The sequence below is a fragment of the Notolabrus celidotus genome, chromosome 6, assembly GCF_009762535.1.
Source record: "Notolabrus celidotus isolate fNotCel1 chromosome 6, fNotCel1.pri, whole genome shotgun sequence".
NCBI classification, from domain to species: Eukaryota; Metazoa; Chordata; class Actinopteri; order Labriformes; family Labridae; genus Notolabrus; species Notolabrus celidotus.
This window is the reverse complement of record NC_048277.1, coordinates 5,371,990-5,398,718: the sequence shown is the minus strand read 5'-3', so window position 1 is coordinate 5,398,718 and position 26,729 is coordinate 5,371,990. Positions and strand designations below refer to the sequence as shown.

General features: G+C 42.6%; 1 protein-coding gene across 2 annotated transcripts in view; it reads right to left on the bottom strand.

The window, feature by feature from the left end:
- The window catches only part of nup93 (nucleoporin 93), a 70,782-nt gene that overhangs the window by 25,852 nt on the left and 18,201 nt on the right, over window positions 1–26,729 (bottom strand). For both annotated transcript variants that reach the window (XM_034684998.1, XM_034685000.1), the window contains exons 4-13: window positions 16,998–17,060; window positions 14,059–14,187; window positions 13,132–13,206; window positions 10,416–10,508; window positions 10,196–10,335; window positions 8,569–8,701; window positions 7,428–7,585; window positions 6,624–6,789; window positions 6,317–6,407; window positions 3–194 (exon numbers count right to left, since the gene is read on the bottom strand). In XM_034684998.1, coding sequence (XP_034540889.1) covers window positions 3–194; window positions 6,317–6,407; window positions 6,624–6,789; window positions 7,428–7,585; window positions 8,569–8,701; window positions 10,196–10,335; window positions 10,416–10,508; window positions 13,132–13,206; window positions 14,059–14,187; window positions 16,998–17,060 — 1,240 coding nt within the window. The remainder of the gene's footprint in view (window positions 1–2; window positions 195–6,316; window positions 6,408–6,623; window positions 6,790–7,427; window positions 7,586–8,568; window positions 8,702–10,195; window positions 10,336–10,415; window positions 10,509–13,131; window positions 13,207–14,058; window positions 14,188–16,997; window positions 17,061–26,729) is intronic.

Below are 26,729 nucleotides of genomic sequence, written 5' to 3'. Positions count from 1 at the left end.
ACACAGCTGAGCACTCTGTCCGGACGACTTCAACAACAGCTTCAGTTCGTACAGGACCAACGCCACGTGCACAGCGTGACTCCGCAGTCTCTCCACACGAAACAAGAACGCCACCGCCGCCTCAAACTGAGCCGTGAGGAACAACACCTGGAAGTACAGGAAGGGCTGCTGGATCGCAGAGAAGTGAGACTCTCCTGTGGGAGAAAAGATGAGGGGAAGAGGGATGTTTAGATGACAGAATTTATTTTTTACAATCCACGCCTCAAAGCTTTGACTTACAAACCTTCATGAGGTAACATCTCGTACTGACTCGTGCTCAACGTGTTTTACAAGCGTCTGGTTTACCAGTTAAGTCCAAGCAGGAGGTGCCACTTATCCCTCATTACGTCATCATTATCTCTGGCTATTCTGTTCACTAATAAAAAACTGTTTAGGATATCTGCGTGGTCTGAACAGACTCCTCCTTTCACACCAAAACCTGTGAAGCAGGGCAGACTCAGGGGAATCTGAGCACAATTCTCAAGTAGTTCTTCCACCTCCACATGCACACGCTCGTTTTGTAAGTAACATTTTATGATTTCAGCACTTTTAAAACACAGAACTAAAAACAAACAACACAAATCACAACCACATGTATAAATACTGGAGGGTCAAACAAACAGAAAAGCAGGATTTGGGGGTGACATGAAGGCTTGTCTGTGCAGAGGAGTTTTGAGGAGCTTGTTGGAGCATCCTTAAGATTCAGTAGACCTGATCTCAGAGGGAAGGGGGCATATACAGCTAACACACCATCACCTTTTGTTTTGGAGTCAGAGTGAGGGATGGAAAGAAGGATAGAAGATCTGAGAGGACGAGGAGTGGAATACTTTCAAACCTATACTGACATCTGTCTTGTTTTTAAAGTTTTAAATGGGCTTATCCCTCCACCATTGAACAAATTTATAAAAAGAAAACACAATACGATAAATACTAGAGCACAAACTAGAGGAGACTGTGATGTACTAAGACTTAAAGCTAAATTCAGCCAAATGATAACGTGCATTTCGACCAAGAGTTCCGGGGCCTTTAAGCCCCCAGAACTACTATACCCTGAACTAAAAGGTTCCCCTGCCCCCATTATTGTCTGCGTTTCGACCGCGAGCTGAAGTCCCGGGTAGAGTGTGCAAATCAGGCCAGTGACGTATGGAGAAAAAAAATGATAATAAATAATATTTTGAAATCTTAATAAAAAAACTAAACTAGTTTGCATTCCCAGGAACTCAATCTGTGTTTCAACAACTGTTTAAACTCCACAAACACCGTAACGTTCAACCGAAAGTTCCAGGACCTTTGAAAAGTACTACCCCCCAAACAGGGGCTTTTCAGGGGGGAGATTATCTACCCCTGGACTAAATTTAGACCCTGGTTCCTCCAGTCAAAATGCACGTAGTTAAGGGGTAAAGTCCCTAGTTCTGGGGTAGAGTTCCTGCGGTTGAAAACGCCTATAGTGTCTGTCAGAGGCAGACAGTCCTGGAACAAACTACCAGCTCACAATAAGGAGTTTGAGAACTACGGTACCTTTAAAAAAACACCTAAGTCAACTCAAGTCAACTTTATTTATATAGAACATTTAAAAACAACCAGTGTTGACCAAAGTGCTTTACAAGGTAAAAAGTACATTTAGACAATAATAAACAACACAACATATCGGGATATTAATGTCCTCCTCACGAGGAGAAGGCCAAAGATAAGAGATGGGTCTTCAACAAAGATTTAAAACATTCAACAGTGGCGGCCAATCGTAATTGGAGTGGCAAGCCATTCTGGAGCTCAGGGGCCACTGCTGCTAAGGCTCAGTCGCCCCGGAGTTTTAGGCACATCCGGGAGCAGCTGGTTTGTTGACCTCAGTGCTCGAGCTGGGTTGTGAACTTAAAGGATATCGGCCAAGTAGGATGGTGCCAATCCATTTAGGGCCTTGTATGTTAAAAGTGCAATTTTAAAATCAGTCCTAAACATTGATTAAAAACAAACCAGTCATGTACAAATGAATAATCTGTTTCCTCATTTGATGCCCGTTCCCGCTTCGTCCTCACCTTCCATCCTGTTTTTATAATGTCACAAAAGGGAACGTTTTGTATGTAAAATTTGTTTGTAAGTCAGTTTGTGTAGTGTCCTGTTACCTGTCTTGTGACATCCTGTGATTTTAAATCTTGTTTTTGTTTTATGTAAGTACCTGCCTTAGGACTACGGATGAAATTTAGCTACTGTGCTAATTCCGGCATATATACATTGATGCATAGTGTGGAAATGTTGATAGATGTGCATTGTCCTAATCAAATAAACTCAAATTAAATTAAATAAGAACGAGGAAGTCAGAAATGTAACTGGGAGGCAGACCGTGCAGGACCTTGTGTGTCATTAACAAGATCTTCAGATTATTTCTGAATTGAACAGGAAGCAAACGGAGGGATGCAAAGAACGGAGGAGAAATGGGTCTGACGGCTGGTTTAAATAATCTGGAGGCTGTAAGCTGTGTAAAGATGATTGACTGAGGCGAGTATACAGAGATCTACGGACGTCCAACGGGAACAAAGAAAAGACTGTCAAGATCTGTAAAAGATAACAGATAAACTGTAAACTATCTCTTGAAGCACAGCTCTGACTTTCATTATTCACAGGTTTGTAAAATATCACGTCTTTCATACTGCATGAATTTAATTTTCAGTTTAGTACATTTCCACTTCTGTCTCAGAGTTTTAATTTTGTGTGTTTTGGCATATTTTCTGTTTCAGTTTCTCTGTCGTGCACGAACATTTAGAAGATTTTCAGATGCATATTTAAGAAGTGTGTTAGTCTGAGCGTGTGCAGAGCTGTGCTGAGATCGTGAGTTCAGTTTTTTTTATGAGGAATGATTATAAATGTGCAGCTCATCCCTCCTTCACAAAGGAGCGAGAGAGAGAGAGGACCTGTCAATCACGCACAGTGTGTGCTCAATAGAAGTCTAATTAAGAGAACATATAGAAATCAGCGGTGTGGTGTTCTCGCCTTGAATAAAAAGACAACAAGGAAGTAATCGAATGTGATAATTACATAAATATATATTTAATAAGGACAGACGGTTGATATGTATTCAGTGGTAAAAGCCAGCAAGGCCTGCACGACGCTTCCTCCACGTTTGGAAACATTCTGTCCAGAGCAGGTACTTAGTCATCAAGTTTACTTTTTAATTATAATCCTTAATCCTCTGGCTGGCTGAAAGTTTGAGCAGAAGAACAGGGTGGACCATGTCAGCCATTTTATAGCCTTATCTCAGACTTACAGCACTTTAGTTCAAAAAGCAAAAGCACACGAGAGATGAAAAGAGAGCGAGGGAGCGAGAGAGAGCGATGAAGAGAAGAAAAAGGACGAAAGCGGAGAGATAAGAGTGTGGGTGTGAGGAGAAGGGGGGCTGCAGCATAGTTTGCAAACAAGAAAAGAGAGAGAAGAAATGCACATGCGAGAGGAGAACATGTGAGAGAGGAGGAAAATCAGGGGGAGGAAGGAGGGAGAACTACGGTGCAGGAGTAAAGAAGAAGGAGGGATAAAATGAGGACGGAGACTCAGAGAAGTGAAGGACAGAAACACAGAACAGACGAGGCTGGCAGTCTGCGGGAGAAACCAAGAGAGGCTCTGGGCTCTGCGACCCGCTGTGAAGCAAGATGGAGGACAACAAGGAACACTGTGCCAGACAACCGAGGGAGCGAGCGAGCAGCGGAGAGGAAACAGAACCAGGCTACAGGCTGTACGGGGAGAGAGGGGGGAGGAAAAGAGTGCAGTCTTATCTGAACAGAGCAGGATCGGCCCATGGAGAAGGCAACAACCAGGGAGAGAGAAACTGCTCCTTTACAGTCAGTGGGAGTGAAGTCCTGAAGCTCTCGTGTTCCCCTTTTTGTGCATCAGGGGGGCAGGAGGTTGTTTCAGAAATCAGTTTGAGTTAAAAATCAAAGTGAAAGTCTCCCTGAAGGATCCTGGCTCTCCTTGTGATGTCTGTCAATCAGACGTCGTGAGGAAAGGGTGCAGGGTCGGGATCAGGCGGAGGGGTCAGAAGGTGCAACACACACTCATCTCCAGAGCTCTTTTCTTAGTCTCAATGAAAACTTCCTTCTTCACTTCTCTCATGAATAACCCATACATAGAAGAACGGCACAAAGTTTGTTTTCCTTTTTATGTGTATTAGAGCTCCTTTGAGGAGATTTCAACTTGTTATGAAACAGACTGAAATGAAGAGCGATTACTCTTTATGAGCTACAAAAACAACCGAGACCATCAGCAAAAAGATAATTATTCTCCAAGAGTTAGGTTTGCTGTTAAAATACATAACTTAAACATCTACAGGACGGAATAAAGAGCTTAGTGCTTTGTTGCTAAATCCACACAGAGCGGTGCTTTAAGTTGAGACATCAGAGTCTCTGAATAATTGAAGAGAAGTTTACAACACCGTGTTTAATCTACGCTGTGTGTGTGAGCTGCTCGGTCACAGTTTTCTGAAATGCCTCTGGTGCTCTCTCACATTCAGTATCAGGTGTTGAAGTGATCACCTCTCCATGCATCAATGACATACTATAAGTTATAAACACAGAGACATTAACGTGACTCTTCAGATAGAACTTCCTCTTTGCAGCAGCCTCCTCTGAACGTCGGAGCGACATGGAGCAATCCTGTTTTATTCAGACTTTGGCACAAACAGTATCCAGAGGGGCTGTGAGGCAAGCTGTTGTTAAAGTGAGTCCAGCTTGTGTCCAGGTGCTCGCTTTTTTTTATTTTTTTATTTCTCTTTTTTTCCTGGTTTGTTTGTTTTGACGTTTTTTTTTTACCAGGGGCCAAATTTTCACCATCTTCCTCTGATCCAAAACAAACACACTGAGTATTTCAAACCACTGAAACAGTCATGATCATAGTATCCTTACTCAGACTGATAGATAAATATATCATTACAAATATACGCATGTTGTTTAACAGACTGGTATAATGTAGGGATGGGCATTTCAAGCCAAAACACTGTTCGATAATCATTGGCATCTATTCAGTGATTATTCGAATAGTCGTCTCCTGTCGACTGTCGCTGATGTTTTCTTCTTCTTTTGCTATTTAATGTAGTCAGCATTCTTCTTCTTCTGTTGTTTAATGCAGTTAGCAAACAGCTTTAAGACGCTCTATAACCACCATCTGGCAGGAATACAGTATTACAACCAGACACACCGGTAAAAACGAAAAAAATCGCACTTTTAAAATGACAAAATATTGTCATTTTAAAAGTGCTCTTTGATTTTTTCCAAGTGAACTAATATTTGAATATTCGAAAATCATTGCCCATCCCTAGTATAGTGGTGAAAGTATGATGGTATCACAGTCTGTAGAGCTGGCAGCCGTACAGAGTTCATGACATACAGCAGGTACATCTCATTAGACTCTCACAGTCGTGTCAGATTGTATTTCAGTATCGGTTGATTTCCAAGTTTAGAAATTTGACTGTTGCATCTTTGAAGTAAGGGGCTCTGATTTATAGACAGTGTCACAGCAAAGTCTGGTCTATAGAAGCAAAGAGCAGGCATGCATACATCTGCTACCCTCTGTGATATCTTAACCGAGGTGTTTGAGGCTGGGATGTCAACAATTAATCGAGTATCGATAATTTGGATTTGATTTTCTATCACGTGGAACAAACATCATGTGGTCTTATATTTGGTTCAGCTATCAGGGAGGTGTTTTAAGTTTAAAGCATGTTTTGATGTGAATCAGCTGACAGCGGAGACGCTCAGCTGGGGGCTGCGGCTGAGTAACAGGTCTCCACAAGTGCTTTGTTTTTCCGCCGCCGGACTGATTATGACCCGGTTGACACCTGACCGCGTTCATATGCCTATTTTTTTCAATAAGAATGAGTAGACAGAAAACTGGACACTGTGAGTCTGAAATATGTTTCTGTTCAGTTCTCTTGTTGAAGTCTGAGTCTTCACTTTTATGACTGTGTGTCCGTGGAGATCATGAGCCTACTCTACATGTTGATATTCAGCATGTTTAACATTTTGAGCACCTCAATACGATCCGTAGCTGTTCAATACCGTCAGTTATATACATTGTGTCGTAAAGGAAATTTTGTTTCAGGGGAAAAACGCATTTGACATTGTTTTTGACATGGAAAACAAGAGTAATTGGTAATTTTTTGTTAACATTTCCAAAGATCAATCACAGAAAACACTTAAAATTTGCATCCCTAGTTTGAGGTAGTTTGGAGTTTACTGTTGAGAAACTATTGCCGAAATTCTTCTAATTAAGCTGATACAGAGCTGCAGTCACTCACCGTAGTCCTCCAGCAGCTGTTTCTGAAGCTGTGGCAGGGTCAGTCTGTCCTGAGAGCTGCTGCCTTCATCATCGAAAATCACCTGGTTCAACTGCACAGATAAGAAAACAATGACGATAATAAAAAGTCAAAAGGATTGCTTCACTGAAAAGGAATAGGCCCTGAGGTGATGAATGACAAGACCAACATCTTCAACGCTTTGGTGGAAACTCAGATTTGAATAATGATCATTGACTCTGACCAGACTCTGCTCAAGTGTGCACATCTCTTAAACCTGAACACAAAATGCCAAAGAACAACTGCGTACCTTCAGCCAGAGGTAGTCCTCAGTCTTGTCAGCCACCTCTCCGTGGTTATCACTGATGTCACATTTTCCAATCAGGCAGTAGACAGCTCTCTTGTAGGGGTCGGCGCTGTTCCTCAGCACTCTACGGTAGTGGAGCCGAAGTTTGTTCTCTGAGGTCGGGGAGAGGCTGCAGTGAAACGATGACAAGAGAATGAGGAGATCAGAAAACAGCTTGGCTGTCTTTGACAAGTTGAGGCAGCTCAATGCAGATGATGTACACTACCAGTCAAAAGTTTCATTCAAGGGTTTGTATTTATTTTAATGATTGTAAACACTGATTAATACTGAAGACATCAAAACTATGAAAGAACATATATGGAATTACTGAATGAACAAAAAAGTGTTAAACAAAGCAGAATATGTTTTATATTTTAGATTCTGTAAAGTAGCCCCCTTTTTCCTTCATTACAGCTTTGCACACTCTTCGTATTCTCTCAGTCTGCGTCATGAAGTGGTCTCCTGGAATGGTTTCTAATTAACATGAGCCTTGTCAAGAGTTCATTTGTAGAATGACTTGCCTTCTTAATGTGTTTGAGACCATCAGTTGTGTTGTTCAGAGGTAGGGTTAGTACACAATGGATAACCCTATTTGACTAATGTTATAATCCAGATTATGGCAAAACCAGATTCTTTCATAGTTTTGAAGTCTTCAGTATTAATCTACAATGTTGAAAATAATTAAAATAAATAAAAACCATTGAACGAGAAGGTGTGTCCAAACTTTTGACTGGTAGTGTATAAACAAAGAAGAGGAGGTGATCTCACCGTCTGTCTGGGCTGTTCATGTACTCCTGAAACCAGGTCTTGAAGTCTCCGAGCTGATGCTGGACTCTGTTTACCACCTGCATGGCTGCGTTCAGGTCTCCACAGCGCAGACAGTAGTAGATCACAGCCCACACTGGGTGACCCTCTATCTCCCCGTCCTGAAGCATAGAGAGGCATTTAATACACTTAACTACAATCATCCCATTCTAAGTTAGAAGATCCTTTCCTCACATAATGTCTGTTACATGTGTTTGATAAGTGATCTCAACAGAGGACCATGCTAGCAACAACACTTCCAGTCGCTCAGCTGTGTACAGATATAGACTGTATCTAGACATTTCACACTGTGTTACACAACCTGCAGCAGATTTGAAACTGTCTTTGCACGTGTCCTTTAATCAAGCTCAAAGTAGGGTCCATCTTCATTTTACACCAACATACGTTTTCCTCAGAGTGTGCTGGTCCCTGCCTGCAAATATATCTGAGATCTAGGAAATGAGTTTAAGACTAACATTTGGCAGGCTCTCTATTTTTACACCCTTACTGGGTTTCTGGGTTACATTTCTCTGGATTTCAGGGTTAATAGAGCTGCTGGATTAAAAACAGCGTTCTCTCTTACACTCAGCCTAAAGCAGCACTCAGAGCGGTGCCAATGCTACGACAAAATTGTGACTGATTCAGTTGGCATTTTAATGCCCAGCACACACATTGCTTCAGGAGCAGATCTGTTTGTGCCCCTCTTTGCGCTCAGGAGGTGCACTGCTCTCAAAATGAGGCGTGGTCAGCAGAACGCGACTGTGCCACTGACCCAGAAGAACTTGGCGCGGTATTTTTTCTGCTATTTAAAGGGAGAATTATTCAGATTATAAGCTGCTCTCATGTCAAAGGGTTCTCTCACTCTGCTTGTGAATCACAAGGACTCAGAGATTACTCTGTTCAGTCTCAGTGTGTTTACTGATACACAGTCGGATGGTGTTGTTGATGGACAGAGGACTGAGACACCGAGGACATACTTGTACTCTTACCCTGAACCTCACACTACTATTGTCCTGAAGTGTGGATGAACATCGTGTTTACTAAGGGTCTTTGTAAAATGAACTCCAGAGCTACAAGTCTGTGTGTGCATGTGTGTGTAGGTTACCTGCATGCCAGGCAGGGGCCCTGGTAGCTTGATGTTGAGGAAGCTGCGCACTAGTTGGTACGTTCCGGGCACTCCTCCCAGTTGAGCCTGATGGAGGTTTCCGAACACGGTCACCATGGTGTAGTTTTTATAGCTGGGACAGAGGAGACAAACGATCAGCTGTGTCCAAACCTTTTTCAAAGAGAGCCACATTTGGCCAGCAACACCCGCTGACATGTTTTACTTCAAATATAAAGGTAACATATGAATGCTCTATTTTATAACACTAACGTTTTTACAATTTCTTTGAAGAAATCAGTAGTTATCTCGAGCTTATGAAATAAAACCTGCCGTCCTTAAAGTATCTCTAAATACCTGATTTGTCTTCAGTTCTCTGTGCTCCAGTGTTACAGCCACGTAAAAATGAACTAACTCTTGTTTCTTCACGAGTAAATTGGGGTGGGGGAAAATATCATGTCAAGATTTTTTTATGGCAGCATCACGATCTGGAGTTTATCACAATTCTTTTTCACGTTGTTTTTAGGATTATTTCTACCAGTGAACAACATTTTGATGCATCAGTTTTGCAGATTCATAACCTTGACCTAGTCTGTGTCCTCTTTTCTGTCTTTGGACTTGGCACATTTTCAGGTCATGATAAATACGTTCATTTAAACTAGGGATGGGCAATGATTTTTGAATATTCGAATATTCGTTCACTTCGTAAAAATCGAAGAGTTACTAATATTAGTAATATTTTCTCTTTCAAAAGTATAATTTTTATTGTTTTTACCGGTGCCTGGTGGCTACAGAGCGTCTTAAAGCTGTTTGCTGACCGCATTAAATAACAGAAGAAGAAGAATGCTAACTGCATTAAATAGCAAAAGAAGAATGAAAACATTAGCGACAATCTCTGTGATTTTCTCTGTTTCTTAATCTCACACTACTACACACGTATTTCAGAGACTGAGCATGACTGTAAAATGTAAACACACGCCACGCTGCGCCACAGAAACACATACATAAAGATCGAGACAGACACTGTCAGTGCACGCTACTAGCAGCACCTCGTCCTGCTGCTGGTTAACGCGACTGTCACATAAACGGGCTGTTAACGGGACAGGTGTGTGTGTATGTGTGTGTGTGTGTGTGTGTGTGTGTGTGTGTGTGTGTGTGTGTGTGTGTGTGGATTATTCGAATAATCGGCAAATAGATGCCAATGATTATCGAATAGTATTTTGGATTGAAATGCCCATCTCTACTTTAAACAGGCCAACTTTAAGAGTTCTTGTGTTTCTGCTCTAATCTAGTCCTGCAGAGTTCACAGACCTTAGCTTTATTCAAGTAGTCTATGCAGAGTCCAGGTCTGTGTAGTTTTGTGAGACGTCACTGGATCTACTCTAGTTTTGTGAATGCACTTGAAAGAAAATGCAGATTAAAACATAATTCAGAAAGAGATTCATTTCTGTGCCATAAGATGGAAGCTTGGGGCCGTATAAAAGCAGACCTCAGGCCGTGATTGTCCCTCAGGTCAGACTTTGGACATGCCTGATCCTGCTGATCCAGGTCAACTTAAATCTTGAGTTCTGGGTCTGTTTTACATGTGTACATCTTCAAAGTCAGCTAACCACCGTACAAGCACAGTCACCTGTTCTCAAGGAAGCTGAGCGCCTGCCGTACGAAAGCCATCTGCATTTCAACAGAGGTGCGACTTTTAAGGGTGTCTTTCACTGGAACAAGCGATACATCGGACATCTGTTTCACCATCAGCCACATCTCTGATACGTTCTGGGGGGAATAGAGGGAGCGACAGAGTTACATTAAGACACTTTCAAGTAAACAGTAGGAGTAAAAGAAAGTTTTCTCACCTTGTCATCCAGGCTGTCTGCTGCTGAAGCACATAAATCTCCCAGACTCGGCTGAATGTGACCATTCACAATCTTCTCATTGAAAATGTAAATCTAAAGATCGAGAGAGAGAGAGGCAGAAGAAGGAAGGTTAGAGTCGATGGACTCCACCACAAAGTTAAGCGCTGAATGAACAAGCATAAATCCGCCTACATCTCCACCCTCACTCCGAAAGTAAAATCCAACACTAGGACCATCGAGTGAAGTGGTTCACGATTAAAAACAAGGAGAAAAGGATCAAAATGTTCAAAAGGTCATCAAAGAGAATGAAAAAGACCAGGCAGATGATGCCGCACGCGATGTGTCGACACATGGTTCAGGAAAATCCACGTTTAACGGTCCACTTTGTGTCGCAGGTCAGAGACAAACAGAGACAGAGACAGAGACAGAGAGAGAGAGAGGAAAGAGAGAGAAAGAGAGAGAAAGAAAGAGAAGGTCAAACAGGATAATAAGGCTGGAGGGATGGTAGAGACAGAAATAGAGTGAGAGAGACAGAGAGAATCACCCAGAGTCCCTCCTCTACCACCCAATCAATCAATACGTTTGATCTGCCTCTTCCTGTCTTGCTGTGACCCCGTTTTAACTGAGCGATCAGACCGAGGGCATCACAAACAGACTCTGAGTTCTGTTAAAGTCTGTCTAACTATGTACAACTCAAGAGGCGAGTTTTATCCTCATGTTCAGGATCATCAGAGTCATTACAGACTTTAGATTTGTTTAATAAATGACACCTCAGTGGACACGGACAGATGTTAGTAGAGTCACTGTTCCCTTTCTTTTCCTAATTTCTTCACGATTTGTTTTCCAAATATTAAAATCTGATATTTGGAGCACTGATTTAGCTCAGTGGTTAAACTGCACGCCCCATGTCTAAAGGCTACAGACACAGGAGTGGATTAAATTCTGACCTGACGCCCTTTATCACGTCACTCCCCTCTCACTCCTCTGTGTCCGGCTCCATCCACAGTCCTCTCTGAACAAAGACAGAATATTACAGAGCCTGCCTCATAAACCAGGGGTTATTATCACCGTATATTTATTCACATCAGTGTGCAATGTTTACATACATATCAAATCAATGTATATTGATATATGTCGGTCAATAAGGACTCAAAACATGCACTACATGATGCAAAAGAAATGAAGTGCTCCTAACTCTTACTTCATCCACTCAGCCATGACATGACTACGTCTTTAAATTGACTTGGTTGATGGACTTGGACTTACATGGTGCTTTTCTAGTCTTTCTGAGTGCTCTAAAGGCGTTATTTGACCACAGCAACTTTACCCTGAAACTAGGGACTTTACCCTTGAACTGCGTGCGTTTTGACTGGAGGAACCAGTGTCTCAATTTAGTTCAGGGGTAGTTAATGTCCCCCCTGAAAAGCCCCTGCTTGGGGGGGTAGTACTTTTCAAAGGTTCTGGGACTTTTGAGGGGCAGGGCCTGCGATGCTGAACGTGTCTGATTGGTAGATTACCTGCAGTGTTTTTATTCTGCCCGTCGTCCACAATAACATCACACACATCTGTGATTCACTTGATTTCTCTTTCTTTCATTAGTTTTGATTTGTTCTATCTTTTTTGTATGTGTGTGTACTTTTCAAAAGAAGAAGCTGTGATTCTCTTGATTTAGCAGCTTGTAACAGTAGTCTTCTCTCAGCCCACCGCGAATGTGTCTGTCCCGGTGTTACGGTTTTAAAAGTGACCCTGTAAACTGAAGACCTTCAGCTGAACGTGTCGGTGTTTGTTGAATTTACACAGCTGTTGAAACACAGAGGGATTTCCTGGGAATGCAAACTAGTTTAGTTTTTATTAAAATTTCAAAATATCCTCATCAGATATTCAATGATCGTCCAAAGACGTTTATGAGGGATGCATCCGGCTGAGAGTCTCCAGTTAACAGGGTCGCTGTTTAAACTAAAACACTGGCGATCTCTGCCACGGCTTTTTGAGTTCAAAAGGATTTTAAAGCCGTGTTGAAACGTCTTTGCTACTCTCACTTATCTCTTCTCACGTGTTGATTCAGTGAATCCATCTGTGATGAAATATAGCACCATCTAAAACAGCGTCAGCTGAGTCTCTTCATGCTAACAGGCTAACTGTTGTGTTGCTCATAATGATACCTGCCTGTCCGTCTGCTTCTATGGTGTCATCTGTGATGAATGGCATACGTCTTTGTTTTACTGCCCTCTACTGGTCTGGTGGTGTAGTGCATTTACTTTTTTCTTTTTCCACACGTCACTGGCCTGATTTGTACAATCTACCCGGGACTTCAGCCCGCGGTTGAAACGCAGACAACAACGGGGGCACAGGAACCTTTTAGTTCAGGGTAAAGTAGTTCTGGGGGCTAACAAACGAATTACAGCTGGAGAGGAAGAAAGTGGACAGACAGACGAACAGAGTGAATGAGAATATGCACAGAAGTGCAGATGGGAAATGAAAACAGGACATTTGATCATGAAGTCTGGTGTTGCTCTGTGTAACCATGAAGTCTACGAGTGCAGCGTGACTCTGTGTCTGTGCCGTGGAAGTTATGGTAATCATCATTTTTGAGAGTGGCAACAGAAACACTTTCTACGATGAAATAACCGTGACATTTTAAAGCAGGATTAATATTGAAACCAGTTAATGTCTGCATCCCTACTCAGGCTGAAATCTGAGCTGTGTAAAATCTCACCTGACGTCCGTAGGCCACCTCCACGCTGTCCAACGCGCTTCTTCCTGGAGCTGTGACTTCACTCACAAAGCTGGGCTGCATAAACAAAGAGGAACAGACGATGACATAAATACAACTGCAAACATTAGAAACATTATCATGAACCTAAGAACTGTACACTCTGTCTGATGTGACATCCTCCGTTAGTATCGACAGTCCATTCTCTTCTTGCATTGAAGGACAGCCGGTCCTCGGTGTTTACATTTATCAGAAACTGAATCAGAACAAACTGTGCTGGCCGTGTGTGAGTGCACACTGGGGCTTTGTCTCAAGTCCTTCATCTTAACGCACAATTCCACTTTAAATCAACAAGTAAGAAGAAAAAGGTAGCAGACATGTTCACATTAAACTGCAGGTACCAGGAGCATGCTGGAAAAGGATTATACTGGAGGACACACATGATGACAGACTCTTTCTTCTCTCAGGATGAAGATTAAAATAGTCCCTCAGAGTCTCAGATGAGACGTTAGTTTAGATGAGGAGGTAGACAGCTTTGAGTTCAGAGGCACAAAATCAATCTGAAAGATTTGAGACTTCCTTTTAAGCTGACATAATCAGTCCAAGGATTATGGGACTACGTTAATTGGAAAGAAGAAATAACACTGTTGCTCACAGATTTTTGCACAGATGTGATTCTTTTTTATTTCACATCCATCTCTACACTGTGTATACTGCAGTCACTATGATGAGGTCATACAGAGTCCGAAAGAGAGCTTTTAAACTGTTTTTGTTCATGGGGAAAGTGAAATGACTTGAGTAACTGTTATTTGAGGTTAAGCAGATTCAGACTTCTCCTCTCTCTTGGTGAAGACCTGTTTGTCTTTCTTTATATGTCTTTACTTAAACTGCAGAGACCTAAAACCCAGCTCTGTGTCACATGTACTGTACCTCCACATCTTGACTGAAGTCCAGTGCGTCTTCTCCTGCTCCAAGAAGCGTGTGCAACACTCTCTGCTTCACCTGCTCCCACTGCACCAGCATGGACTCACGATGGTACTCTTCAGCCAACAGGAATGTCTGGAGGTGGAAAAATCATGCAAATGAATCACAACAGGTCCTAAGAGCTTCTCTGGGATCAGAGATTGTTCTCATGTTTGACTCTACAGACTTTCATGCTACAGAAATTCAGCAGTGTGCTGTATTCTTATTAAACTTTCCCCTACATCATTGGTAGAATTATTGGATACCATGCCATTCTCTCCCTTATTTCTATTTTTAATTTTCTGGCTCTCTTAATCAGTTTAAGTTCTCAACATGGTGCTACAGGATGTAATATGTTCCTGTTCCCTCAAAGCAGTGTCAATTTCGTTAACTAAAATGATGACGATAAATGTTCGTCCAAGACCCGTTTTTTCATGTCAAAGACGAGACTGATGAGCTAAAGTGCATCACTGAAATAAAAAGTCTGACGAAAGTACGTTTTATGTTTGTTAACGAGATCATGGCGAGACGAAAACGTTAGCGGCGGACATTAAAAATCCATGTTTTAACTCGCTGTGCTTCTAATCTTTGAAAATAAAAACGATGGGGTGCTGGTGGCATAGCGGTCTAAGGGCCCCACGTATCGAGTCTACAGTCCTTGTCGGAGAGGTTACCGATTCGACTCCCAGCCGTTTGACCATTCATCGCATGTCTTCCCCCACTCACTACTTCCCATGTTTCCTGTCTCTCTTTGGCTGTCCTGTCAATAATGGCGAAAAAGCCCAGAAATAAAACTTAGGAAAATAAAAGTGATGCAGTTCTGTGACAGGCTGAGTTATTATTCAAAGGGGACAGTGTTAGCTTGGTCTCTACCTGCAGCAGGAGTGCTTTATGAACCAGCTCTCCCCACCTCCATGCATCTGTCTCATCTTCATTGAGGATTTTTACCCCCGGTGTGTGTTAGTGACAAGGACACACCCGGGGGACGTCTGTTTAATATTTGACCATTGCCTTGTTTGCCGCTATAACCGTAAAAAAAGCTCCCATCTACAGCTTGATTTATTAAAGTTTGGTGATACATCAGACACATTTAGTAACTTTTGATCAACTCCTAGTCATCAAAGAGGCAGATGCATTTCAGAGTGCCATGAGCCCACTGTCTGAGTGCGTCTGTCACTGCAGGTGCATTCAGGGACCGTAGTAAAACTGCAATGCAGCCCTTGTATTTCGCATTCATGGCATTTTTATTTGAATCAAGAGAATCAAAATACAGTCACAGTGGTCCCATCGAGACTGTTTTCGATTGAATTTTTAGCAGGAACAGGCTGAATTATTTAACTTAAGGTATTACATAAAAGTGTTAAGACAGTAAAATGTTGATTATTTGAACACTTGGTACAACCCTGATAACGATATCTGATCGACTACATGATTTTTTTAAAAGAGAGAAAATGTTTTGGCAAAAATCAAAGACTATAATGTTTTGAGTTTCCGCCAACTAAAACTAAACTAAAACTATAAAGGGCTGAGAAGACTAAACTAACAGGCATTTTCGTCTAAAGACTAAGACTAAGACTAAATCTAAAATAGCTGCCAAAATGAACACTGACTCACACCAACAGAGGGTACACTGGCATTAGCAGATGGGTTGAGGTTGCAGTGAATGTAGCCCCTGATTAATGGTGTAAAAAGAAGCCTCGCACATACATGTATGTTTTTTAAATTAGGCTTACCTATGACAAACACACACACACACACACACGCACACACATGCACCAGATTGAGCAGCAGAGCCTTGTAGAGATTGTTCTGCTCCACCAGGACCAGAGGAGTCTATTTTAACCGTCCACAGAGACTCAAAGTGAGATAATGGGAACGTGAGATAATTGAATCCTTCTGATCTGCAGCTCAGGGAGATACAAATGTAGACTGGAGCAAGAATTCACCTGGTTAACTTGGTCCCTACGTGTGACGGGATATTAACTCTTTGACTTTAAACACTTCTAACCTGCAGAGCTGCTGGAGACATTGTGAACAGAGACAAGACACTGTGGCGGATATTCAGGCCGTATCAGAAATCAGTCATTGAATCACATAGAGAGAAGTTAACCAGTTCATTTTCAAAACAACTTCCACCATTTCTCCAACCAACCCAAAAGTGTGAGTGAAAGGAAATACATTTGATGAAGTGTTCTTTTAATCAGATGTTAGTGGATCATGGGTTTTGGCTGCATTAATCCAGAATGTGTAACTGTAAGAAGTCTCTGAATTAAAATGAGATTTGATTTGTGTCAAGTGGTTTCTGTGAGTCTGGTCGGCTCAGACTAACTGCCTCATTTCACAGCCAAATTACTTGCATTTCATGTGCTGTAAAAGGTACAGCAGCCTAATAGGAATCTGCAAGAACATCTTTAACATCCTTTCTCTTTTTATCTTCAGTGCATTGGAGTTTTCCACCCTTGCACAAAGTCTTTTTTTCCTCTCAGGGAGCAGGGAGGGAGATAATGGGAACGGCAGCTAATTAAACGCAGGGCCTATTAACTGTGCACATCAGGGAAGCCATTTAAGAAAAATCCCTAAAGGTTCACACCAGAAGGACTTTGAGATCACATCAAGCAGAAATGACTGAAAACGATTTTCTAAGTGTTACTATATTATGATGAGGCTTTATATAAATAATCAAACTTCTCTCTGTAGCTATAAACTCCATTACAGCTTCATGTTCTCAAACCTTCTCACTTGTGAACAATAAATATTAACTCAACATGCCCGGGGTTTGTTGGTTTGTGTCATTCTGAAGTTGCTTTTGAACTGTTTTCTTGAAATGTGAGATTTAGATTGCACTGTGACACATTTATCACTTATTTTAGATCGCAAAGGCAATCAGACACCGGACAGACACTGACCCTGCGGCGAGACTCCTCGATGGCTGACAGCAGGGCGTTGTCCCTCTCATTCTTCAAGAAGCCCTGTGGACGAAGCAGAGACAGACAGACAGACGGACGGAGGAAGAGGAGGAGACGAGTGACAAACAGGGAAAGAAAAGACAGAAACAGAGAGAGATTAAAGTCAAATATCACAAATAAACAAAGAGACTCAGATAAAAATAAACAGAGTTAAAGGAGGACAAATATATCAGTCGCACCATCATTGACTCGACAGAACAGAAGCTGCTCTTCCTCACTGTCCTCTCTCCTCTTCTCATCGCAGACATGTGCAGTCAAATGCACTGTCATGATTATTCAAGTGCAAGGCCGCTTTCTGACAGACGTATAGGCAGCTTAAAGAAGCGTTCATGCTTTCAGACGCCATTTTGCTATAGGACAGATTTCAGCATGCCTCCATTTTGGTCACATCTCAAGATGGCTGCCGGTGCATTCATACATCCTCCTCCTCCTCCTCCTCCTCCTCCTCCTCCTCCTCCTCCTCCTCCTCCTCCTCCTCCTCCTCCTCCGGCCTTTCTGGAGGTAAATGATAATGATTCACATCTAACTCAACTGATAATAACCCTCTGCTCTGATAACAGTGTCCGAGCAGTAGAGACGTACTGCTGAAACAGGAGGAGTATGCAGAAGCTCGTATGTAATTTGGATGTAGACCCAAATCAACATATTCCTCACCCAGAGGAGGAGTGTATCTGTAGAGTGTGCTCTCTGTCAGGATGTTCCCTTAGATTGGACATTATATGAGTGTCTGCTTTTCTCTAGAGGTTTTGAGCTCACCGTCAACCGTCCACAGGTTGGTAGTAAATGAATGTAACGTATGCATTTCTAAGAGACACAATGAGACTTAATCGTTAGTATTTGCTGCCCTGGGAATGATAAGAGTTAGCGGTGTAATGGCTGTGACAGAGGGCAGAGCAGAGCGACACACATCTGTGGGGTGGTGTGTTCGTTGTTTTTTTTTTTTTAAGATTGTAACCAGGGATGTACATTTCAAGAAATGTCCGTGATCAGTCTTTGGAAAAGTTAACGATCAATTATCAATTAATCATAAAAAAAGGTTAAAGTTTTCCACGTCAAAAACAATGCCAAATGCATTTTCTCCCCTGAATCAAATCTCCTTTACGACACAATGTATATTACTGACAGTACTGAACAGCTACGGATCGTATTGAGGTGTTCAAAATGTTAAACACTGAATATCAACGTGTGGAGCAGGCTCATAATCTCTGCTGACATACAGTCATAAAAGTGAAGGCTCAGACTTCAACAAGGGAACTGAACAGAAACATATTTCAGACTCACAGTGTCCAGTTTTCTGTCTATTCGTTCTTATTGAGAGAAATAATCATATGAACGTGGTCAGGTGTCAGCCGGGAGCGCAACCACGTCATAATCAGTCCAGCAGCAGAAAAAAAAGGCGCTTTTGTTTACGTATTAACCATAGACTGAATAAAATATGGACGTAGTATCTGTGACGTCACCCATCTGTTTCTGAACACTGTTTTGAGGCAAATCATCAGCGGGAGCCATATTGCTGCTGTCTAGCGATTGCGACGTCAAGAGGCGGGCTTTGGGCCTCCTAGCCAACAGCTACAGTGTTCCCGCCTGTCAATCAAGTCAGCTGTGCCTCTCATTGTTGAAGACTCGTAATCTCAATATCTTTGAAATTACTGCGTTATGAAAAAATTCAACCACGTACAGTGTGTGCCGATCGAGAAATGAGCTATTCAGACTACGCTCGCTTTTGTACCAGGCTGTAAACATGTTTATTTCTGCTGTAAAGATCGTCTTCTTTGAATTGGTGTGTATGTGGTTTCTGGTGTTTCTGCGGCCAGCCTGAAGCGGATTCTCGATGAATTGCAGTTGATAACACTTCCACATGGGCTTCAAAGTTTGAGACTGGAGGTTGCCGCTTGGTTCTTAGCCACAAAAACAAACAAAAACAAAAAAGTGGGTAAAGTAAATATTTATATTAAGGGAATTTACTTTTTTTAAAGTTATGTTTTTGGGCATTTTTGCCTTTATTGGATAGGACAGATGAAGAGAGACAGGAAATGTTGGGAGTAGAGAGAGGGTGACATGCAGCAAGTGGGTGAGGCCGGGAATCCAACCTGCGACTGCTGCAACGAGGACTATAGCCTCTAAATTGGGCGCACGTTTAGAACGCAAGACCAATTGACTATTAAGCACTTGAAGACTTGAAAAGCTTTGTAAAGTGAGCAAATGCAGAGAAGTCAACCTGTTTAAAGAACATGTGACAGTGACAGTGAAATGTGACGTCAACATAAGCTTTCTTCCAGAGTAGATCTTTGGTCATTTTTATCAAACTGTTCTAAAAAGAAAGAGAGAAACTGAACACACCGAGGAGGACTCATCAGAGAATGATCCCCTGCTTTTGCTCTCATTATAATGTTCAGCTTAGATGCTTTGTCAGCCTCGTCAACTTGGAGGTCAACTCACCAGCTGAGAACCGCTGTGTGCACATTTACATTCCTGAGACGTAAAGTACAAACCTGCCTCTCCTCATTATGCAAGAAAGCCCTGAGATGGGCTGTGTTCTTATAGTTTATATAACCACAGGCCTTCTACCTCTGACATAACAGCCTCTCAAGTCTGTGGAAAGTTATTCCCTTTGTCAGATAATAGCAGTTAATTCTCCGATGACATTTTGGCACCCTCTGTCTTTGCGTTTGAAGAACAAGCACCTGCACGGGAAGACACATTTACAACCAGTGAGGGATGATTCTGCTTTAAAGGGTGTGGAGAATCATGCCCTCCCTCATTCTTCTATCCTTCCTCATCTGATCGTCGCTCTGGATCTTCAGTTTAATTTACTTTCTCTTCAACTTACCATCCTTACCATCAACCTGTCTGTCATTGCATTCTTCTCCTCTTTCACCCTCTTTCATCCCTCCATCCTGACAAACCTGAGACAACTGTGATTTAAAACTTTGACGATACAAAAGAACGCAATGCCCAGTCCTAAACAGAATGGAGCCTCTGATCATGACAGCCCTAAATAAAAGTTATCAATGATTAAATATCATAGACTATGTTAAAGGCACTGGCCACAATCAGCTAGTGTTCCCTCCTGTCAGTGTAATCTGAGACAGTTAGAGATGATCTGACACTGAAAGATCAAACATTTAAAGAAACACTAATGGAAGCCTCAGCCTCAAACACTATTACCTTTATTAATATCACATTATGTGAAACATTATCACTTCACTATGACTTATCTTCATGTCAGACACTTTTCACGACAAAGCCATAAAAGTATGGACTGAAATGATAACTGTACCTCATGACGGTTACACATGGGGTCCATTCAAATCAAGGAGATGAAAACTGAAACGTAGTTCCCTTTTCAGACAGCAGAGGGTCCTGTCTACTCTTGACTTCTCTATCTGGATGTCATTTTGTCTCTTAGGTCTGTAGCTGCACAGAGGCGGACAGACATGGCAGCAGCAGCATCAGGGAGGGATTTTGCAGGTGAGGATGCAGCGGCAGTGTTTCCCACACAGAGAGGCTGGGCAGCCAGCCAATGTAGATTCTCTGACCATTTTATCTTTTTCCTTTTTTAATATGAATACAATTGCCTTCTGCTGTTGATTAACTAATACACTATCTCTCTATTTCTCATGTATGAGAGAGAGAGGCGCAACAGAGGATGACAATGTAAGAGCGTATGCCTCTCCGCAGGGTGCCAACATGTTACACAATTCTTACAGATGATCCTTCTACAAGCTGTTTCAATTCACTGTCATAACTTTACGATCCAGCAGATCTTCTTATTCCACCTTTGATATCAAAAAAGGAAATTAACCAAAGTGTTTGGCAGTAAAAACGGCAAAATAAGAGCAGAGCGTCAACTTAAAGAGGGACATTTATAAGAAAATGTGTGAAAAAGATTGCATTGTGAACCCAGCATCATGCATCACATCGCAGTGGAGCTGAGTGCATCGTCACATCCGAGGTATCAAAGGGATTTTTAAACCATGAGATTGTTGTACATTATGTACTTTCTGTTGAAATCTTAAACAGCAAGAAAAATCACAGCGCAGGAGTTAAACACTCATTTGGCTCAATCATGGTGAACAGCAATTTGTTACAGCTCTAAATAAGTGGAAAGGTGCCGTAGAGTTTAGTAATCAGCAATCAGTCATGTCACAGCAGGAAAGACAAGACCAGCTCAGTTTCTACACCAGTCTGTCTGAAGCCCTCAGAGCTGATTGAAATGTCAAAGATTCAGTTTAACATCAATGTTTGTTATGAGACACTTCACAGCAGACGGAGCTGTCTGCGTTATGTTTTTAGGCTGCATGGCATGATGAAGGTCAACACTTGAAGGTACAACTTAAATCAAATCAAATACTTAATACTTTTTTCTATTTGAATTAGGGTTGCAAAATTCCGGGAATTTTCAAAGTTGGAAACTTTCCATGGGAATTAACGGGAATGTACGGGAATAATCCAGGAATTTACTAAATTGAAGGTTGGCTTTTAATAGGGGACTTAACTATAGTTAGGGAAAATATATTTTAGCATAATCCTGACTAAAACAACCAGATTTCATGCAAGTACAGTTTAATATCTCTGCTATTCCTCAATCACATGCACATAGCACACTGCTTACTGCAGGGCTATTGAGACCACGCCCCCTACATGCACTGTGCCTTCCTCCATCACATGAAGCACACATGATCTCTAGAATCCTGCAGAGGCTTGAGAAGCTTGAGGGAAGATGCTTTTTTATTTGCATGTTGAATGGGACTTTTTGGAGGGAGAGCATCTCTTTTCATTTAACATTTTGAAAGGGACTTTGTTGGGATTGCATTTTTGTTGATTTTTGAATGGGTTGGGTCGGGGGGATGAGTAATATTTGACTCAACATTCATGTTTTTGTTCTTCAATGAAAAATTGATTGTTCAATAAAATATTTAACACTTGATAAAGTTCTTCTTACAAATAAATCTGTTTTAATTGTATTATTTTAGATGGATGTCTGCTTATAACAAAACAAATAATTATGCTTGGATATGATACCTTTCCATTAAATTACCCTCAATTCCCAGTTAATTCCCATAATTCCCATGGAAAGGTCCCAATTTGGAATATTTCCCAAATTCCCCAGCTTAACTTCCCATGGAAATTTACCGGAAATTTTCAACCCCTTTGCAACCCTAATTTGAATCAATTAATTTCCCCCTCTTCCTCTCTCAACCCATTAACCCCTCTGATAGTTCTCCATCCCCCTGCTTTCCCTCCGCCTGCACCCCTTCCTCTGTCTTTCTCCGTCTCCTTTATCCCCAGGAGAGCCTGAGAACAGGCCTAAATTTAACCACTCTAACCGGAGAAGAGCTCAGGTCAACGCTCACCAGAGAGCTGCACTGGATAAAGGGAGAGAGCAGAAAAGAAAAGCTGTATTATATCAGAGGCTGATAGTGTGGGCCTACTAAGAAAGAACAGGGAGATGTATCAGCCATTGGAGATTATTTCGGTCATATTGTTCCTTCTTTAAAAACACAGAGGGGACTAACTTCACCAGAAAGCAGAGGGCTGGGTGGGGTTTGACGCTGCTCTTTCTAAAAGGCACACAGTAACGGCGACACATCGGGCCAAAGAGGAAAACTCTGAGGGCCAGTCGCCTCAGCGTTTCTGCTTCAGATGAAATACAGGAGGCAAAGATTTTTCATTGCTGTCAGTGTGTTGCTTGTTGCCAGCTGCCCTTGCTCTGCCAACGACTTTGCCGATAAAACAGTTTTTGTGCCAAATGAAAATTGACAACTTACCCAGCAGCTGTGGCCAAAACTCCCATTTGTCTGAGATGCAAATGCTCTGCACTATTACATGAAATTGCCTTTTGTGCCTCAAAACTTGTTAGCATAATAATGCCTCCAATAAACACCAAGCGCGACCTCTTAATGCACACGAAATGTCACTGCTATTAGAGATCAGATTCTGTCTTTTTCTCTCCTGACTGGCACAAACCTCGTATGATTCACGTTGGGCGTTTGTCGAATGTTTGTGAAGTTGATCAGTTTTAAAGAATTCAGAGAACAAAGCTTAAAACACGGATGTTGCTCACAGCTCGAGCCTTAATGTGTCATTTTTGAGCGGCACTTAACAGTTAAAAGAGCTGGCATGTAATTCAACCTGAGACACACTGTACCCGGCGTTTCACACTGACAGTGACACTAAACACTGCCAACGCTTTTTTCCTGTGCATTCATTTCAAAAGGTGTATACATGAAATAGAGAGATGCATCTACTTAAAGCCTCGCTGACACGCTGACGTTTTGGGAAAAGAGGAGAGATTTCAGCAGCACCTAAATGCTTGCTTATATATTTCAACAATCAACAGCGCTTCATGGTTGGTGTATGTTAAGATGTATGTTTTCTGTTGCCCCACCCCAGTATTGTGTATCCTCAGAGATCTGCAACCCACGGTGAACACCCACAACCTGCTGACCAGATAGCCCAGAAGCTTCTACAGAAACACTACGGGAAAAGGGTTTGTTAATTAGAGATAAAACAGACAAATACTTCATTACTGGAGCATAAACGTACCCAGTGAGAAATAAAAGATGAACATGGTAACATTCGGTGAAACCATTTCTTCGGTTTAACTCAGCTTAAGTTTCAGTCTGTGGATTATTTCTGCGAGAATGTGCAGATATCATGAAAAATCTGCTGACGTCTGAATGTGTGCTAAAAGATACGCCTTTTTCTAATCCAAGTTATGCCCACGACAGACACAGCATCATACTAATCCTTTAAAATGAACCATGACATGTGTGCGTATGCAGCTTCTACTACGCATGTTAACGTGCATGTATGTGCCGGCTCACAGGCCCTCGCTCCAGCAGCCTGCGTGTAGACAGTCGCTCTGTCTGCGCCTTCATGTAGTCCTAAAGTATGTTCAGGAAAAAGACAGATTTTTCACTCAGCTTTGTGCCGATTACCAGCCGAGAGATGTGGCGTAGAGAAACATGGTGTCGAGGAATCTAAAGGCTACATAAGGACACAGTCAAAGAGGCGTTTAAGGGGAATAAAGACGGGCAGCCTGGCTCTCTGTGCCAGTCACCGCCACTGTAGGAGACGAGGGCTCTCCGTCCTCATTTGCCATGACACAATGAGCCGACCACTGCCCGAGTGTGTGTGTGTGAGAAACCCCACCCATCATTCACTTCCTGTATAGCAAGAATCTATATGCAAAGTACGCCAGCACATACACACATATGCTTTCATACAGTATCACAGCTATGTTCACATTCACGATTACTCATCAGGATCATTGACTCCTCTGTGAGTGTCTTACAGATACACACAAGGTGGAATAACCAGAGAAGAGAAGGAGAGAGACAGAGCGCTGATAAAAAAGTGTGACAGACAAAGCACATGCCTCTCTGAGTGTGTGTGTGTGGGAGCATATCCATGTGTAAAGGCAATACTCACTCATGCTGAGCAGCTGCCTGCTTGCCTGGCAGACAGACAGGCAGATGAGAAGACAGGATGCGACAGGAAAGAGTAGTTTTTTTCTCTTTCATCTGTGCCCAGGTGTCTAGGCTTTGACAGCCCCGGAGACCTGCATGGCTCCTCTGCCTCTCCATCCCTCTGTGAGGCTGTGCCAGGGGAGCAGCAGAGGCCGCCATGCCGGGGCGTGTTCCCTGTGCCCTTTTGAGACGGCATGGTAGACTGCTTGCAGCCCCCCCCCCCCCAGTTTAAAGGCAGGCCTGAGGTTCATGTGTCTGAACCGGTGTATCGAGTGGAAGTGCCACATCAAGACTCACTGGAGGTGGTTTTATTGTCGGAGGGACGTACCAACTGAGTGTTCAGACACGGGGGGGATCCACGAGAAACAAGTATGGATTCATATAGAATATCAGCTCCAACCATCAGCTGACTCCCCCTCATGCTCTCTCATCCTCTCTCTCTCCTCACTTCATCCCAGCATCCTGACCACCCGCCTCCTCCCTCCCTCCCTCAGTCCCACTCATTTTCTTCCTTTATTATCCATCTATGCATCCTTCCTTTCTTTCCTCCCTCTCTCCTCCCTCCCTCAGCTCAATGCAATTATAGTAATGGATTTTTCCCCCCTCGGTTGATGGCTTCCGACATCCTGTCTTGAAATGAGGCTAATCATGCACTTAAGGGTCATGTTTAGTTAATGAAGGGTTTTGGGAGGCACATGTGGGAAGAAAGGGAGGGTGGGGGGACATTCCTATATGCAGGGTGACTATCACAGCACACACAAAGCAGGCATGTTAATACACACACCTCCACATGGAGTCCCTTGGCACACACTCGTTCAGGAACATACCATAGAGCTGCTTTCATCCGTGCAGGCCGGCACACACGGAATGACAATGCATGCAGCCACGTGCAGCCAAATCTACGCTAGATACACATTCATTCATAAGAACATGGAGACAGAGCATACGCCAGCTATCGATTGCTACTGACACAGATACAGGCATGAACACACAGCACAAGGAGACTCCACACACACACACACACACACACACACACACACACACACACACACACACACACACACACACACACACACACACACACACACACACACACACACACACACACACACACACACACACACACACACACACACACACACACACTCTGTGAAGCCGTGTCAAAAGTGTTCGTCTATCTCAGCAGATGCTCCGGGTTTCGCCAAATGCATCAGCTGAACGCATGCCATCACTGCTGAGGGATGTGTGTGTATGTTAGGAGGCAGGGAGGGCAGACAAAGAGAGAGGGATGGAGAGGAAAGATGGAAAAGGGTTAATGGAGGAAAGAAGAGAAGAAGATAAAGAAAAAAGAGGAACGAAAGAAAGAAAGGGAAGCCGAGAGGTTGGTAGAAAAATAGTGAGGGTAGGGGAAACGGAGAGAGCGAGAGAGCTGGCAGAGAAAGATGGAACAGTGAAAAGTGAGACGAGGACACAGACAGAAAAAATTGCAGCCAGTCGCCATTTTTCTACCAGCGCTGCTCTCCGCCTTCCACCTCCACTTTCATTTTTCTGTCCATTTTTTCATCTGATTTCTATCGTCTGTCTCCGATTCCCCTCCTCCTCTCTCTTCATTTCAATCCGTCTTTATTCCTTTTCATCACCTCTCTATGTTTAGAATTATACACATTATTCAACAGCACTTACAACAAATAACCTCAAAGCACTGAAGATGGAACCATGACTGTAAGCTACACAGGAAAGATCTGGTCCCAGTGCTGACCTGCAGAGTGAAGGATCTGCGTGCTGTGACATGAATCTGGTGATGAGTGTGTGTTCTTCTGGTAACATTAGAGCTATTGATTCGTTAAGAAATGTGCTTCTCATGCACATTTTCAGACTCGTGTTGTGACCTTTAGTATTGCTGTCTAAATTCCTGTTTATGCATAAATCCATACGCGCCTGTGTGTCGTTCACATGAAGCGAGAGCAGTCGAGATCAATCAGATCTGAACGATACGAAGCCTGCCGGGCATCCTGTACAAACAACAGTGACGAGGACAATGCAGGGAAATAATGCCTGATGATCACATCAATATATAAAGAGATGTTTAGATTCAGCCTAGCTATTTGGACTTCAAAGTAACAACATATGGCAGTAAATATAACTATTTAAAAATCCCTGTCCCATCAAAAATGGGCTGGGGCGTTGGTGGCCTAGC